We start from the raw sequence: 15012 nt of genomic DNA, 5'->3' as shown, positions 1-15012 counted from the left end.
GAAAGAGGAGTAAAAAGTGTATCTCCCAATCAAAAGAGCTCTCATCATTGAGCAGAAAAAGGTAATCCTTACTATCTCTAGTGGCTTAAATTTTTTGCAGGTTCTACTTTACACAACAAGTATGGGCAAATCCCCGTCAGGTGGAATAGACAAGTCAATTGCTTCAGGGCAGAAGAAATCCTTGGTCACAGAGAAGTGGTCAGACATCTAGGAAACTTACGCAGAAACTGAATAGGCCTGCGTGTCTATTGGTGGGGCTTCAGGACTTGGGTATTGCATGAAATAAGCAGTAAGTTTGAAGACCTAAATTTTGGACGTACATCCTAAATATGGAAAGTAAATTGAATTCTAAAGTTTTTTCCTTTAAAGAAAGTAACTATGTGCTCATTGAGAAAAGGGCTGCAACAGTAAGTGATGCACACATTGTGGGAGGGGAAGCAGAATTGTGGTTGAACACTTTTTGTTCTGTACCATAGCTTTTTTCTGTATTTATGATAAGATGCAGAAAGTATTGTGCATCAACAAATCAAGACTTTGCTTCAGAAGTAGAAAAGAAGATGTGGCTTAGGAGAAATTAAAATATTTCAGTATAGCCAAAAGAAATAAAGCTCTAGGATGGGCAGGTTTATTACCATGTGTTCGGTGTAGCTCCTATGATAACAGATCACAGCAATGGTAATTTATGCTCCAGTAATTTCCTGCCTCTTTGTTGATGTCTACTTTGTAATGGATTGGCAGGTGGAACCAATCGTTCTTTGTCTCTTCCAATTCCAGCATAATTTCTCTTGAATCTTTAGTGTGTTTTGGGTTGTTTTTTTTTCTCTTTTAGCCTAATTTTTTTCTTATTTAATTACATTTGTGATTGTACTGCTTTCCACTTCTGTGATTCCAGCCTACAAAAGTGATACTTAATGTCTGATTTTACAACCAGGCATGAGAATTGGGTCTCATTCCTGAGTCTGGGTAAATTATTTTCTTGGTAATAATTCCCAAGAAATTAAATGGAGGTGTAGGATTTCAATTTTTGTTTCCAAGATTGTTACTGCTTTCTTGGAAAAAGGCTTGTGCATCCCATTCTCTTCACAGTGCAGTGTCATATCACTACTAATTTAAATATGGGGGAAAACAAGTTCAGGCAGAATATATAGAATGAGTAGGCTAAAACTGACTTGTTTCTGATGAGAGCATCTTCAAAGTAGGGTTGATTGTGCTTGATACAGGATTTGTAATCTGAACAGGGACTGTTAAAGTGGCCCAGTAATCTCCTGTATATGTGTCAAGACCAAGGATAACTGAAACTGGATGGCAAAAGAAGGCTTCAGTCTCACAGAAAATACTTATCCAAAGTATTTAAAGAGAAGATATCTCAGTCACTTATTTACCCATTTCCCAAAATCATGCAGAGGAGATAATAAGGACATGCGATTTTACCAGAGACAGTCCAAGTTCAGCTATGTGAAGCCTAGAGTTTTATAGATCTAATTAATTGTTTGTAAATACTGTTAGGTAGAAAGAGCATAATAGTTTGTGAAGCAGTTTCTGATGTGGTTGCTTGCCACAGTAAGAAAGTGGATTTTATGACACTCACATTCTTCTAGTCTTATTCCTAACTACATTTTTCTCTTTTATTGCAGCCCAGAAGATGGTGAAATCCATCCTGAAATCTGTAGACTATATATCCAGTTGCAATGTTGCTTAGAAATGTACACAACAGAAATGCTAAAGTCCATATGTCTGCTAGGATCACTGCAGTTTCATCGAAAAGGTACTGAATTGCACAAATATGCAGATACTTGTTTTAGAAAAAGAACAATCTTTTGGGGCGTGTCTGGGTATTCATGAAAGACAAAACACTGTCCTGGTTTTGACTGGGGTGGAGTTAATTTTCTTCATAGTAGCCATCATGGAGCGATGTTTTGGATTTGCACTGGAAGCAGTGTTGATAATACAGGGATGTTTTAGTCATTGCTAAACCCACACGAGCTCAAGACCGTTTCTTCTCCTCACCCCACCCCACCAGCGAGGATGCTGAGGGAGCCCAAGGAGTTGTGAGAGGACAGCTCACTCCAGCTGATCCAAGGGGTATATCCCAGACTATATGGCATCATGCTCAGCATATAAAGAGGGGGAAGATGAAGGAAAGTGAGGATATCAAAGTGATAGCATTTGTCTTCCCAAGTCATCATGAGGTAGCCTTGTATTCCTGGGGATGGCTGAACGTCTGTCTACCCATTGGGAGTGATGAATAAATACCTTGTGTTGCTTTATTTATTAAAGTGACTGTACCTCAACCCAGGAGTTTTCTCTCTTTCACCCTTTCAGTAGTCTCCCTTATCCCACCAGCGGTGAGCAAGTCATCAGCTCTGTGGGGCTTCACTGATGTCTGAGGTTAAATCACAACAAGCACCAAACTGTAAAATTAATTATGTATATATCTATAGATAGGTTTTCAGTTACTAAAAAAGAGTATTCCTGTTTATCACCATTCTTACAGAAGTCTGTCTTATCAGGTATGTATTACTCATGTCCTCGCCATTTAAAAGTCTGATACTTTTTTAAAAAGAGTAGTTCCTTAAGTTTTAGGTGTCATTAGTCAGACGAGTGGGCAAACTTAGTAATGTTATTAGACATATTTGTCAGGCAAGATATGTTTTTAATAGTGTTGCTGTTACTATTAGTTTTCTTATCTCACTGCTGCTTACTCTTACTGCTGGTTATCTCTTACTGGTTCCAGTAAATTGTTCTTATCTTAACCCGTGATCTTCACCTTTTGTGTCTCCAATTTTCAACTCCAGCCTGCCCCAACACAAAGAGGAGGGGGAGAGAGAGAGTGGCCTGTGATTTGGTAGAATGTCAGTGATAGCACTAAACTGGGGAGTATCATTCCTAAAACACTACCATAGCAAAAGGTAGATAAATATGGTTCAAAAGATGCCCACCCTTATAAAAGCAAATACTAGACTCAGAACTGAAAGGAGATGTCCTCACTTCAGTGAAAATGCAGATCTCTAATAATTTCATACTTTATTAGGTGCCTACTGAAAGGAAGATGTAGAAATGCTGATCATTTACTGAATAGTTTCCTGAATAACCTCATTGCTCAGTGATGGTACAGGCTGATTAGGGCTGTATCTGTGCTGATTGTAACTACTCTTTCCCCAGACAGTATCTCATCAATAAAAAAACTAGGTTAAGCAAGGAAAAGTTCTGTAATGAACTGTAATAAAGGACTTGTAATGAACCTGTTGCATTTCCTGTCTTGCTAAAAGGTTCTGTAGCGTACTTTCCATATCTATCTGTAGAATACTGCTAAAGCCAGGGGTATTTTTATTATGAAAGTAAGAATGGGAGATTTGTAAATGCTTAACTGTGGTTCTCAATTATTTTCTCAAGTCAAAAATAAGTCTACAAAATAGGAAGAGAGAGAATTAGTAGAGCCATTGTAGAACAAGATAATAGTAGCTCTCGAAATGAGTTGTCATTTTTAAGACAGATTGTACTGCATTTCCTAGCATTTGCAACAGTTGTCAAACCATTTGCTGAACTGTTGAAAGTAAATAACTTAAAGTGACCTGAGTAACTCTGAAATGTCTTGTCTCCCCCTTTTGCTTCTGGATGGAATCTACAGTAATAACTTAAACTAAACATCAAACTATTAGATGTCTAAAAATGGATAAGAGGAGTTACACCTTAGTTCCTACCTTGCAGTACTTTGATAGGCTTTAGTTTCTCAACTCACCACAGAGTGAGTCATGGTAGTTATTCTGTCCTTACCAAATAGTGATTTTTTGTCCTTGCCAAATAGAGTGTTTTAGAGATAAACACAGTAACTTGGCTCCTAGTTTCTGTGACATTCTTTGAAAAAAATACATAGTAGGCAAAAACTATATGATGACAGGGATTCAAATAATTTGAATATCCAATAGAAAATAGCTTTTTTATATTGAATATTTAGTATTGGCAACACCTAGAAATATTGCAAGGGCATCATGCAATGATGGAAATTCCAGTCTGTGTTAACTGTATTTTCACCATTAAGGTAGCTGCATGCTAGACAGGCACTCAAAGAGGCTGTGAAATACCCATTCTTGGAGATACGGATAACTGAAATAGTCCTGAGCAGTCTGATGCAAGTTGGCCCTGCTTTCAGTGGGTTGTTACACTAGATGACTTTGCAACTTATTTGTTCTGTGTTCTGACAGAACATACTGTTTTCAAAGGAACATTCTGAACCCATACTTTTCATTGATTTTTTTACTTACAGAGAATGATACTTTAGTGTAGGTGAAGTGTGTAAATTTATCTCTAGGAAGGAAAGAGACAATAACCTCACCAGCATAAAATATGTTGTTATGTTGCTGCATATAGGTGTCTAGGTTTGGAAAGACAGGTGTCTGCTAAAGAAGGCAGGAGCCTCCCCTGAAATGGAAAAATGTAGACCCCTTCCCTGCAAATTGTTATAAATTTGAAATTAAGGGGTGCTTTCAGGCAAAAATATGGGAGCAGGAATAACAGTTCTTTATTAGTGAAGAAAATAAAAGGATAAAATAAACAATGCAGTGAACCAAAACAACACTGACAGAGTCAGAATACAACCTGACACCCTGCTGGATAAGGTGTTGGTAGCAGTCCAATTGGAATTGTGGCTGCAGTCCTCCTGGAGTGTCAGGTGTGGTTCTCTTGGAGTAGTGATCCTGTAGAAAAGGGGTGCAGTCTTCCTCTGAAGAGGCAGTGAAAGAGACAGCTGTTCCTCTGGGAAAATCCAGCGCAGAAAAAGCTGTGCTCGTGGGCCAGAAACTCAAGACTATATATGCAGGTAGGAATGCTTGGCTCCTCCCTCTGGATGGAGCATCTCACAATGGGACCTTATAGTTCTTATCAGTCATGCAGGGACACTCAATGGCCCATTATCAGCAGATGTCTCCCCAGAGGGAGGATTGATTGTGGAAGAGTTAAGGAAAAACTGCCCACTTAAGACAACTGCCATACAGATGGCAAATGAATACATCTTGCTTTTCAATCTGGGACAATAGGTTTTTTATTTCTTCACTTGTTTAGTTTTTCACAGGTCATTAATCATCTGAATGACCATATAAAAAAAAGTTTCCTGTGTACAAAGAGTACTGCCGTTATAATCTTTGCTTAAGCCATAAGTGTGCATGTCTGGTGTTCTTGTTGTGACTTGAAGCTCATTTCTGTGAGTAATATTTCCCATTTGATGTAGTATTTCCCTTCTCTAGCCCTCTTACTTGCCAGACAATATGTATGTTAGGTGTTTAAACCTCCCATGAGATTTCACCAATTCATGTTCTTACTCAGGAGGCTGCAGAGATTAAAATAGAATGACATGCAGACTGTTCTCGGCCACCTGTGGCTTATAAATAATAATGCGGGTATTGGTATCTTGATCAGAATTTATCAAACGAGCTATAGAACTGATAAAACTAAGGCAGTGTGCTGTGATAAATTGAGGCGAATAATTTGATTCAGCCTTTTTAAGGTCAATTAGAATTTTATTAATTACAGCAAGCAGTAGCAAGCAAAACAGCGCTGGGTGGGTAGGGGTCTCCTAACCGCCCCTCCTGCAGTGTCCCACACTGCAGTGCCCCACACCCCACTCCCCTTATTCAGTCTCTTTTATAGTTTCTTGGAGGTTTCTTCATTCGCATCTCTTGCGATAGCGGAGGGCGTAGCTTGAGCATCCCTCTGCATCGTCTCTGTGTTGTGTCGAGGCAGGTGATCGCTGATTTCACAATCGGTTCCGGACAGTGATGGGCGTACCCGGAGCACTCCCATGCCGTCCACTCCGGTGGCCGCCGCCCGGTGGTCGCTGATTTCACAATCAGCTCCAGCCATCCCCCAACATCCTTAGCCTGTGTCTGCAAAAGAAGCTAAGAAAAGCTCCCTATATGATGATTAATCATACTTGTGGTCTTGCGCCTTGCAATATGTCTATAGCCTTGCGGTTTGTAGCAGTTGCTTCCTGTTTCCCAACTTCACAGATGCTTCCCCTATCTCTTAACATGTAAGCTGGTCCCTTATACTTTAATTTTATATTTCCCCCTTTAATATTCTAATTCTTTTGATGAACAAACAAGTTACCACAGTTTATCACATGTGCTGATGCTGATGTTGTTTTCCTGAGAGAAATTCAGCCAATAGGAAGAAGATGTCTTACTAGGAAAGATATTCCCTTAAGGAAACACCACACAAAAATTTGAAGGTCTGAGCTCTGGATCTTTTGATTGCCTTTCACAGCACATATCTTCTCATATCTCCGTATCTTTCTTTTCAGCTGAACAAATATTCCTTTATTTGCTATATATATATCAATCTTCCTATACAGAAATTTCTTGCATGGTTACAGTGTTTTAGAATAAATTACTGCTGTTATAGAACCACTACTAGAAAAACCAGATAGTCTGTTATTTCTTTGATATGTAACTGCCACAGTGGGGCCAAAAGCCATACATAGTTGCAGCTTTGTTATGCAGTAAGTAACCTGAGGTAAGTACTCTTCAGTAATTTTTTTTTTTTGTAAGATACATACACTACAAAAGTCCAGTGTTGAGAATATATAACGATTCAACAGTTCAGCATTCAGAAAGTTTGCAAAGGGCACAAGGAATCATGCCTAAGTATCTTTAATTCAAGTGTTTTGTAGTTCCTAAGTCTTTGGCTACCTGCTCATTTATTCTATTACTCCTCCTTTCTATGATTCCAGGAGTTATGGCTAACTACTACAGAGTCTAGTGTACTAATTCCAACTAGATGTCTCATTCCTCTGGTTACTCTAGTTCCTCTAGTTACTTGGGCATACATATTTCTTTTATCCTAATTGTTTAGTGTCATATATTTTATTTATTGCACACCATGAAGAAAAAATAACAGTTATTGATATGTGTGAGTCTCACCTGACATGTATAAACACAGATGAGGGCAGAAGGATACCAACACTAACCAAAGTGATGGGTACCTGTGTAGTCATGCCGAAAAGGCAAGAATTGAGTCTTACAGGAAAATCAAACATGCATACTACTTGTGTTTCATGTAAGAAATTAATACAGTTAATTATTGTATTTCCAGTGTGTGTTTTGTGATAACAATATGTAATTCCTTAAAATAGTAGCTGAAAGTGATAGCTTATGCTACGAACTACAGGAATAAACGCTTGGTTCAGTGGAGAGATTTTTTACTTTTTGGCTTTGTTTAAATGACATGCTTTTTAGAGTTTTGAAGGGGAAAGGAAGGATTATTTAATGGTTGTGCTACAATCTCAGTGTTTTATTTAAAGACTGGTAAATATGTATTATTACTTACACATATCACTTGTGCAAGAGGGATAAGATGCAAGAGTGTAGAAGAGCACACAGGTATGGAGAAACAGAATCAAGAGACTCACCCAGTCTTACGTGGACACTATGAAGAAGCAAAGGAATTGGACAAGAACAGCCATGGAAGGAGGGTAACAACTTTCACCACAAAATCGTTGTTCCTATTCCATTTTCTTTAATAATAGTACTTTCAGTGACACAGTCTCCATCCAAGTTCTGCAGGTCCTGAGTGTAAATGCAGAATTAAATTCTTCAGGCCATTAGCCATATTTGTCAAATACCTTTCTTACTTCCTGCACAATTCTTTCCTATTCCCCTTTCTAGGTTTTCCTGCTCATGTACTTTAGCTGTGATACATAGCTTGTGCATTTATCCTTAACTGCCAGGTTAGAAACCTGATGTAAACACTGCATTTTTTTTTGAGACAGGGATTCTCTCAGCTTTGTTAGTCTGGTATCCACTCAAATAGTTCCTCTGCATATATATGTCTAGTTCCTCTGAAATATAACTAGCACTGAGGGACATATTTTTTTATCTTTTTTTTCATTCATCACAGTTTCTGTGGAAATTAGGTGATGTCTAAGAGTAGGTGCCTAGGGTTTCATGAAGGAAGCAAACACAGAGATCACCACAGAAACAATAAGGGGCACAGCAGGTGAGACACATAAAACCACATGATGTATGTAACCTTACTGAACTGACAGTTTTCTGCCCTCTCATTTATCCTCACTCAAGTTTGATCCTCAGCATTATTTAACAAAATTGATTTTATTTCATATCAAAAGCATTTTATGCTTCTTACAGTAAACAAAAAACAAACAAAAAAACTGAATTACTGATGAGAAAAGAAAGAATGCATCATTGCAACTAAAATGATTAAAAATCTTTCCACTGACTACATTGAAAGTAAAATTAAGGGTTCATATCCATTTTTTTTGAAGTATCTATGACAGAAGATATCCGTACCAGTGACTGTAAGGATGAAAATATTTAGAAGCTTCTGTTTCAGTATAGGCTGTGACCATGGTAGAAATGTTAAGCCTGAGTCATACATTATTCAAGCAAAGCCTTTATTATTAGCTGACTTTTTAACTGCTTTCAAGAGACTGAGCAAATGATCTGAAATTCAAGAAAGGCTTCATGAATTGTTCATAATACAACAGAATTATTGGTAAAGAGCTTTTTCCAGGTGAAAAGAGATCTGTGTCTTCATTCTGCCAAATCTGCAAGAGCTTGTCTTTTTGCTGATGAAAAGAACATTACTGTCTCTGCTTCTATTCTCAAGCTGAGAAAAATAACCTTTACTGTTATTTCATCTAGTGCTGTTACTTTTTCCATTGAAAAACCTTTCACATCCCTGAAGGATGCATCTCCACAGCATGTCACCAAAGGTCAGGTCAGGGTTCCACCGTGACACTTAAAGATAATGGAACAATCCACTCATACCCTGTTTCATGAGTAATGCTTTGTGATACCAGTGGCACATTAGATGGTTTACCTGAAACCTTTTTAGTGAAAAATTAATGTGTGAGATATTGGTAACATTATGTTGTGTTATGGACTTCTTGTGATGGGAAAAAATAATGAAGCTTATATGACTGAACAATGAAAACTGTACCATATGAATCACCTTAAAATAACAGCATAAGCTGCAGTTAAGGACAAGAAAAATTCGAAAGTTAAATCTACAGGGTGATACAGAGTATAAAACATGTAATCTGTGAGGCAGGTTAGTCTGCTATTCCACAAGCAACTGAGTAACCTTTCAGCATAACAGCTTGTAACCAACAGAAAGGTTTTGATCTCTTTCTCTCTGTCTCCCCTCCCTTATAATGCCTTCACTTCTTCTTTATTTCCACTGCTTTTGGAAAAAGAGTAATATGATCCTCCTTCTCTGGAACTTGCTCCTGGACATGTAGGGGTTTTGACTGGCCGTACTTAAACCACTTCATCAGAAAATATCACATTTTATTTTTCCTTTTGTTGGTGTAATCTATCATTTCAGTGGCTAAAGTGGATTACAGAAGGATTTGACAAAGCACAAGTTAGGAGTGGATGCCAGTAAGCAGCAAAGAAAGGACACAGGAAATTCTCATAGAGGCTAAATATGTTATGGTCATGTCATTCACTCTTTAGGATTCATTTAGGTATTCCTAGTGGCTTTGAAGAGCATTAAAACATAAACAAGTATCTTCTGTAGCATAGGCAACATCTAATTTGAGACAGGTATCTAAGAATAACTTTTTTTCTTTCTTTTTTTCAAGGGAATAATTTATCAGAATGCAACTGTTTAGATAACTTACCCTAACTTAACTAAAAATGTTAATCTTATGATCCAGGAAATTCTAGATTTTAAAAAACAAGGTTACCTGCCTGATAGCAGGGATATATATTTGTGACGTGGAAGAACAGTATACCATGGTCTGCAGTTTTGGCCTCTAGTGTCCCAAAAAAATGGCCTGAATGACCTGTATTAGCTGTTTTTTTCCTTCATGTACTTTGTCAAACCTTACAGGAACTACTCAGATTTGTACTGATGTCAAAACTTTTCCAATTGCAAAAATTGCTAAACAAAAAAACACGTCCTATACAACATTTTTTATGGTTTAAATGACAGTTGTCTGGGATGCACTCCAGTGTGAATTTTCTTCTGTATTTGGTGCCAGAATTGTACTTGCCACTACAGAAAAGGAATGCTGTCAGATAGTCCAAAGGAGATTTGCAGGTTTACCAAAATATTCTTAAAATGGTTAACTTTCTTGAATGCTCCATTATCGTGATCCAATCCTTTATCCATTCTGTTCCTCACATAAGCCCTGGAAGATCTGTCATGAAGCCCCTCTCTTCAATTTCAACACTATATTTAATTTTCATATAGGGAGCATGAATTAGGTAGGTGTCAATACAGAAATTCAGAATGTAATGCATTTGGGCTGTGGGTGGTGGCAGCTTTATATTGCTATTAAATCGTAAAGTACAAAATTTCACATGTCTTTGGTTTTTGCTCAGTATTGCTGTAGTACTCGGAGACATGGATTGCAATGTTCTTTAGCTGTCAGAGTTTTGAAGTTGTTTCCAGAATGTGCCTTGTAGTTTCCTCACTTAGTTTGTTCTGTTTTGTCTTCTGGCTATTATTTTGTGTTCCATGAGAGCCACTGGAGTTTAATTGAATCCTTTTAAATGGGTAAGAGTAACGTATGGCAGCACTCTGATTTCTAGCTTGGCATGGTCTGCTCTGCTTCTGAACAGTTCTTACTTGGAGTTTGCATCTAAGCTGTCTTTTTCTCCATTTGTATTGTGCAAAGTCAAGTTCAAAGCATCAATTAGATAATTTGAGTATCTGTTTTAATCAACAAATAATAGGGATACATGTTTTGTTTAAATATTTTAAAGGAAAAGAACCTTGTGGCCCACCCAAGATCTTAGATACTAAAGTGGAGGAGAGTTCTGAAGTACCTATTTTAGAAGACACGTCATTATCACCAACAGATATTCAACAGCATCTATGGCAGGTTTCCACAGATATTGAAAACACTGACAGGTATGTGTAGTACTTCATTCTTAAACAAACAAATTCTAGGATTTATTTAGTCTTTTTTAATTTGACAACCAGTGTTGCTACTATGAAAATTATAAGTAAATTAAATAACCTGTTAACTTCTCTGGTACATTTAACAGAGTTTCTGATTTTATAAAACACACCTGAAATATGCCAGACTCCAATTATGCATTTCAAAATCAAAACCACAGAATTTCAGTTAGTTCTGCACACAGTTTTAAATTTGGAAGTTTTAGGAGAGGAGGGGAATGTTGTAGCGGTATTATTTTTACTCTCTTAACGATGCAATTGAAAGACAAAAAATGAGACCCTTTACTAGAGAGTAATCCTGATGGCCAACATTTTTTTGCAAAAAGTCCTATTTTGAGGCTTTGTATACTAAGTTGCAGCTGAGATTTGAATTGTTATCATGCTGATTTGCATAAAGCCAAGTTCTGTTCTACTGGGCCATAATGTGGAGAATAAACAGCGCAATTTTTTATTAATCATGCTGCTGCATTTCTGAGAACCATTTTATGTGTAGATGAATGAAGCAAGACCGTATGGGATTTAAATCCTGAAAGCATTAAGACATTACAAGCCTGTAGATCTGCCATCCATGTGCAAAACAGAAACTATTTGGAAATTTCTGGCCTCTTTCAAAACATACCAAAATGTGATTTGCTTTTGGAGATGATGTGTTGTTATCATATTTTCCATCATCTGCCTTTCAGAAAATCTAATGCCAGAGTCCTCCGAAGGCAGGTGAGAATGATAGCCCTGTTCCTAAAATTTTCATTTAATGTGCAGTGTTAAGTGTCAAGGGTTAGTTGCATATGTTATAATTTTCTTCTGAACAGTGAAACACATTCATGGCACAAGCTACAAAATGCTGATAAGGGGTATGAAGATGATATTAGTATTAGCTAATATAAATTTAAAGACATATTGTGTATTTTGCCGCTAGGATGACATTGTGCCCCCAGAGGCTTTTACATGAAATATTCAAGTGCCAGAATAGGTCATAAATTTGAACCAGGAAAAGTTAGTATCAGACCCATAAAAATGCTCCCTATTAGTTTTATTGCTCTTTCTCTTGGTATGCATCTTCTGATACATGTATGTAAAAACCAAATGCTTGCTCAATAGATTTTTGTATTTATTGCTTCATTGTTTTTGCATATAAAGCTATACTGTGAGTCACACCCCATGCAGTCTTCAACTGTTGTTCCATTGTATCTTTTTTAACTGTTGTATCCACAGAGATATGAGAGAAATGAAAAACCTTTTAAGTAAACTCAGGGAGACTATGCCTTTACCACTGAAAAATCAAGGTAAGTTTTGAATTTTCTTTATTTAATAAAAATTGAGATAATTGAGGGGTTTACCTTCCTTTATATACAAAAAAAAAAAAAAATCTAGGGTCCTTTAATGGAAACTACAGAAAGAAAAATCTAGGCAAAATCTCTTCCCTGCTGATTCAGTGGAGCCAGAATCTAGTATGTGATCTTTGGCTTCTTGAGTTTCACATGAGGTATTCTGGAATTTATAGATACAGTATCTATAGATAAAATAATAGACTTCCTGGTGATACAAAGGCAGAAGCAGAACTACTTCCCAGTATCTGGAGTCCTTCTTTATCAAAGGTAATGAAAGTGTAAAAAGTGTCATAGGCTATGACAGGGATCCTTCTGAGTGATGAGGTTTGATTTATCCCTACAAGGCTTGTAGCTTCTGTGAACTGACATTGACTCTTTGCAGAAAAGCTACTTGCCTTGAGTCTGCCACTAGGCTGCTTTTCCCATAGACAGCTAACAGGCACCCCATAGAAACACACAGGTGGGCAGGATCTCCATCCTGCGCATGTATTTAGCAATGGGCCTTCTTTTTGTTGGCATGTTAAATACTCCACATCTACAGGCACTCTCTTTGTTTGTGAGAACAGCATTAAAAAGATAATAATTTTTCTTCTTAATAATGGGTGTTCCTTAAATGTGGTGCAGTCTTTGCACAGTGGCAACTGATGAAATGTACTGAATGTGTCCTAGATCTTATCCCAAGTAACTAAGCAGCCTAGCATTCATAATACACTAAGAGATAAATATAGAATGATTGTATTCATTATACAAGTAAGATTTCATGGCAGGATAGCTTGATTGAAAACTATGTTGAAAGGAAAAAGGGCATCACTTGTGATACAGACCATTGTAAAGACTGGAAGAGTGATGAAAGGTCTAGGCTTAGTCTAGAACAAAAGAGTGTGCTGGAAATAAGGAAGGGAAAGACAAATTGGAGGGATATAATGCATAGAGAAACTTGAATTCAGAACAGGCATACAGAATTCTTCTTTGTTGCTTGGCATCTACACTGCCCTTCAACAATGACCAGAAAATCACTGACCCCCTGTGCGGGACATGAAGCATCCCAGGGTTTTAAAACTTGGAGATATGCCCCAGGATCAGGTAACCATCATTATTATGGAGATCCTGTTAATTAGCATTGTAAGACTCTCAAATGCAAAATTCAGGTTATTATTTTTTCTGTGCTCTATGGGATCTACCACATCACAGAAAGGGTTGTCAAGCATTGGAATGAATGCCCAGAGAGGTGGTGTAGAAGAATGCCCAGAGAAGTGTTCAAGAAAGGACTGGACCTGGCACTTAGTGCTGTTGTCTGGTCAATGTGGTGCTGATCAGTTGTAGGTTGGACTCAATCTTAGACTCATAAATGATTCTGTGATTCTGTGATCATGTAGGTGCTGCTAGGACACATAAATGATGAAATCTCTTTTCTGTTCATATGTGTACACACTTGTGTTAAAACATGGGGTTTTTCATCACAGATGATAGCAGCCTCCTAAACTTGACTCCATATCCACTGGTAAGAAGACGGAAGCGAAGATTCTTTGGATTGTGTTGTCTTGTCTCAAGTTAGAAGTTTAGGCACAGAAGCACCAAGGAAATAATGACTTTGATTAAACCACTATTATTTGAACACTGAAAAGATAAAAATGGCTAATCTTGATTATACAGCATATTTTCTACACTAGGCTATTCATTTTTGTCTTCTGCTCCATCCCCCTTTCCAAATAAGGGTTTTAATACTTTCAAATTATGGTGGTCAAAAAATGGCTGTGGAATAGATCTAGAATATTTAAAACTTTTTGAAGTATGTTTTGCATGCTTGCTTTCAATCACTCAAAGAAGACACGTGAATTATGATTCATATATAATTTTAGCAGGTTTTTTTTAATTGTTTGAACTGCAGCTAAAAGTTTGTGTGTAGTACAGTACTCTTACTAGTATCATATTAAAATCATACTCTAACAGTCTTTAAGCATAGAAGAACATTTGATCATTCTCTCACATTAAGAATGGGAAACTATTTAAGAGCAAAACTATTAAAGTTCTAAGACGTTCAAACAATATTGTAACAGAATTTGTACAAAATCTCCAGTTGCTTTTTGTGCTCTCATTCATATTTAGTCTTCCACTGTATCTCAACTTCAAAGCTTTTTAGAAAAATATCTTAATTTATGATGAAAAAACCATATATGAATATAAGTAGGACTTGTAGATACAGAGAAATCATAATATCTACAAACTGTACAATGATTAAAAGCAACAAATTTCCTTTTAAGCCAATAGTATATCTACAAGCTTTTGGAAAAAATAAATAATTTATTAAAAGAAGGTGTATTAAAATAAACCATGTAAAACACAATGCAAACCCATTTTGTTGCCAGTAGAATTGAAAGCATGGTGTCTGCATATCAAGTATTGATCTTATAAGGCATGCCAAAATTATCTCAGACTGTAAGATACTAAACGTTTTACATTGTTAATAAAGTTTTTTATTTAAATTAAATGTTGTCTTGTTTCTAGTGGTATTGTATTTTTTCTAATTTTGTTGTCAGAGTACTACACAAATTTGTGACAGTATTTCCATTTCAACAAGTATATTTACAAAGACAGATTAAAAACATAGGCATGACTAAATTCTTTAAATAGCACAAAAAAAGGTAATTTCAACATGTTTGAAGATTTCAGGTCATGAACTATTTTTAGGCATATATATTCCAAAGCATCTGAAATGGGGAGATCTCTACAAAACTCTGTGCTTGTGAGAGCAAACAACATT

General features: G+C 36.8%; 1 protein-coding gene across 1 annotated transcript in view; it reads left to right on the top strand.

Annotated features, from left to right (window-relative positions):
- The window catches only part of RGS7BP (regulator of G protein signaling 7 binding protein), a 38199-nt gene extending 23460 nt beyond the window's left edge, over positions 1–14739 (top strand). The window contains exons 3-6 of the mRNA XM_054003735.1: positions 1635–1765; positions 10728–10875; positions 12136–12206; positions 13715–14739. Of these exons, the coding sequence (XP_053859710.1) occupies positions 1635–1765; positions 10728–10875; positions 12136–12206; positions 13715–13806 (442 nt within the window). The 3' untranslated portion in view covers positions 13807–14739. The remainder of the gene's footprint in view (positions 1–1634; positions 1766–10727; positions 10876–12135; positions 12207–13714) is intronic.
- The last annotated feature ends 273 nt before the right edge of the window (positions 14740–15012 follow it).

This window comes from Vidua macroura, chromosome Z (genome assembly GCF_024509145.1).
Source record: "Vidua macroura isolate BioBank_ID:100142 chromosome Z, ASM2450914v1, whole genome shotgun sequence".
Lineage (NCBI taxonomy): Eukaryota > Metazoa > Chordata > Aves > Passeriformes > Viduidae > Vidua > Vidua macroura.
The sequence above is the reverse complement of the archived record's forward strand: the minus strand, read 5'-3'. Positions and strand labels throughout refer to the sequence as shown.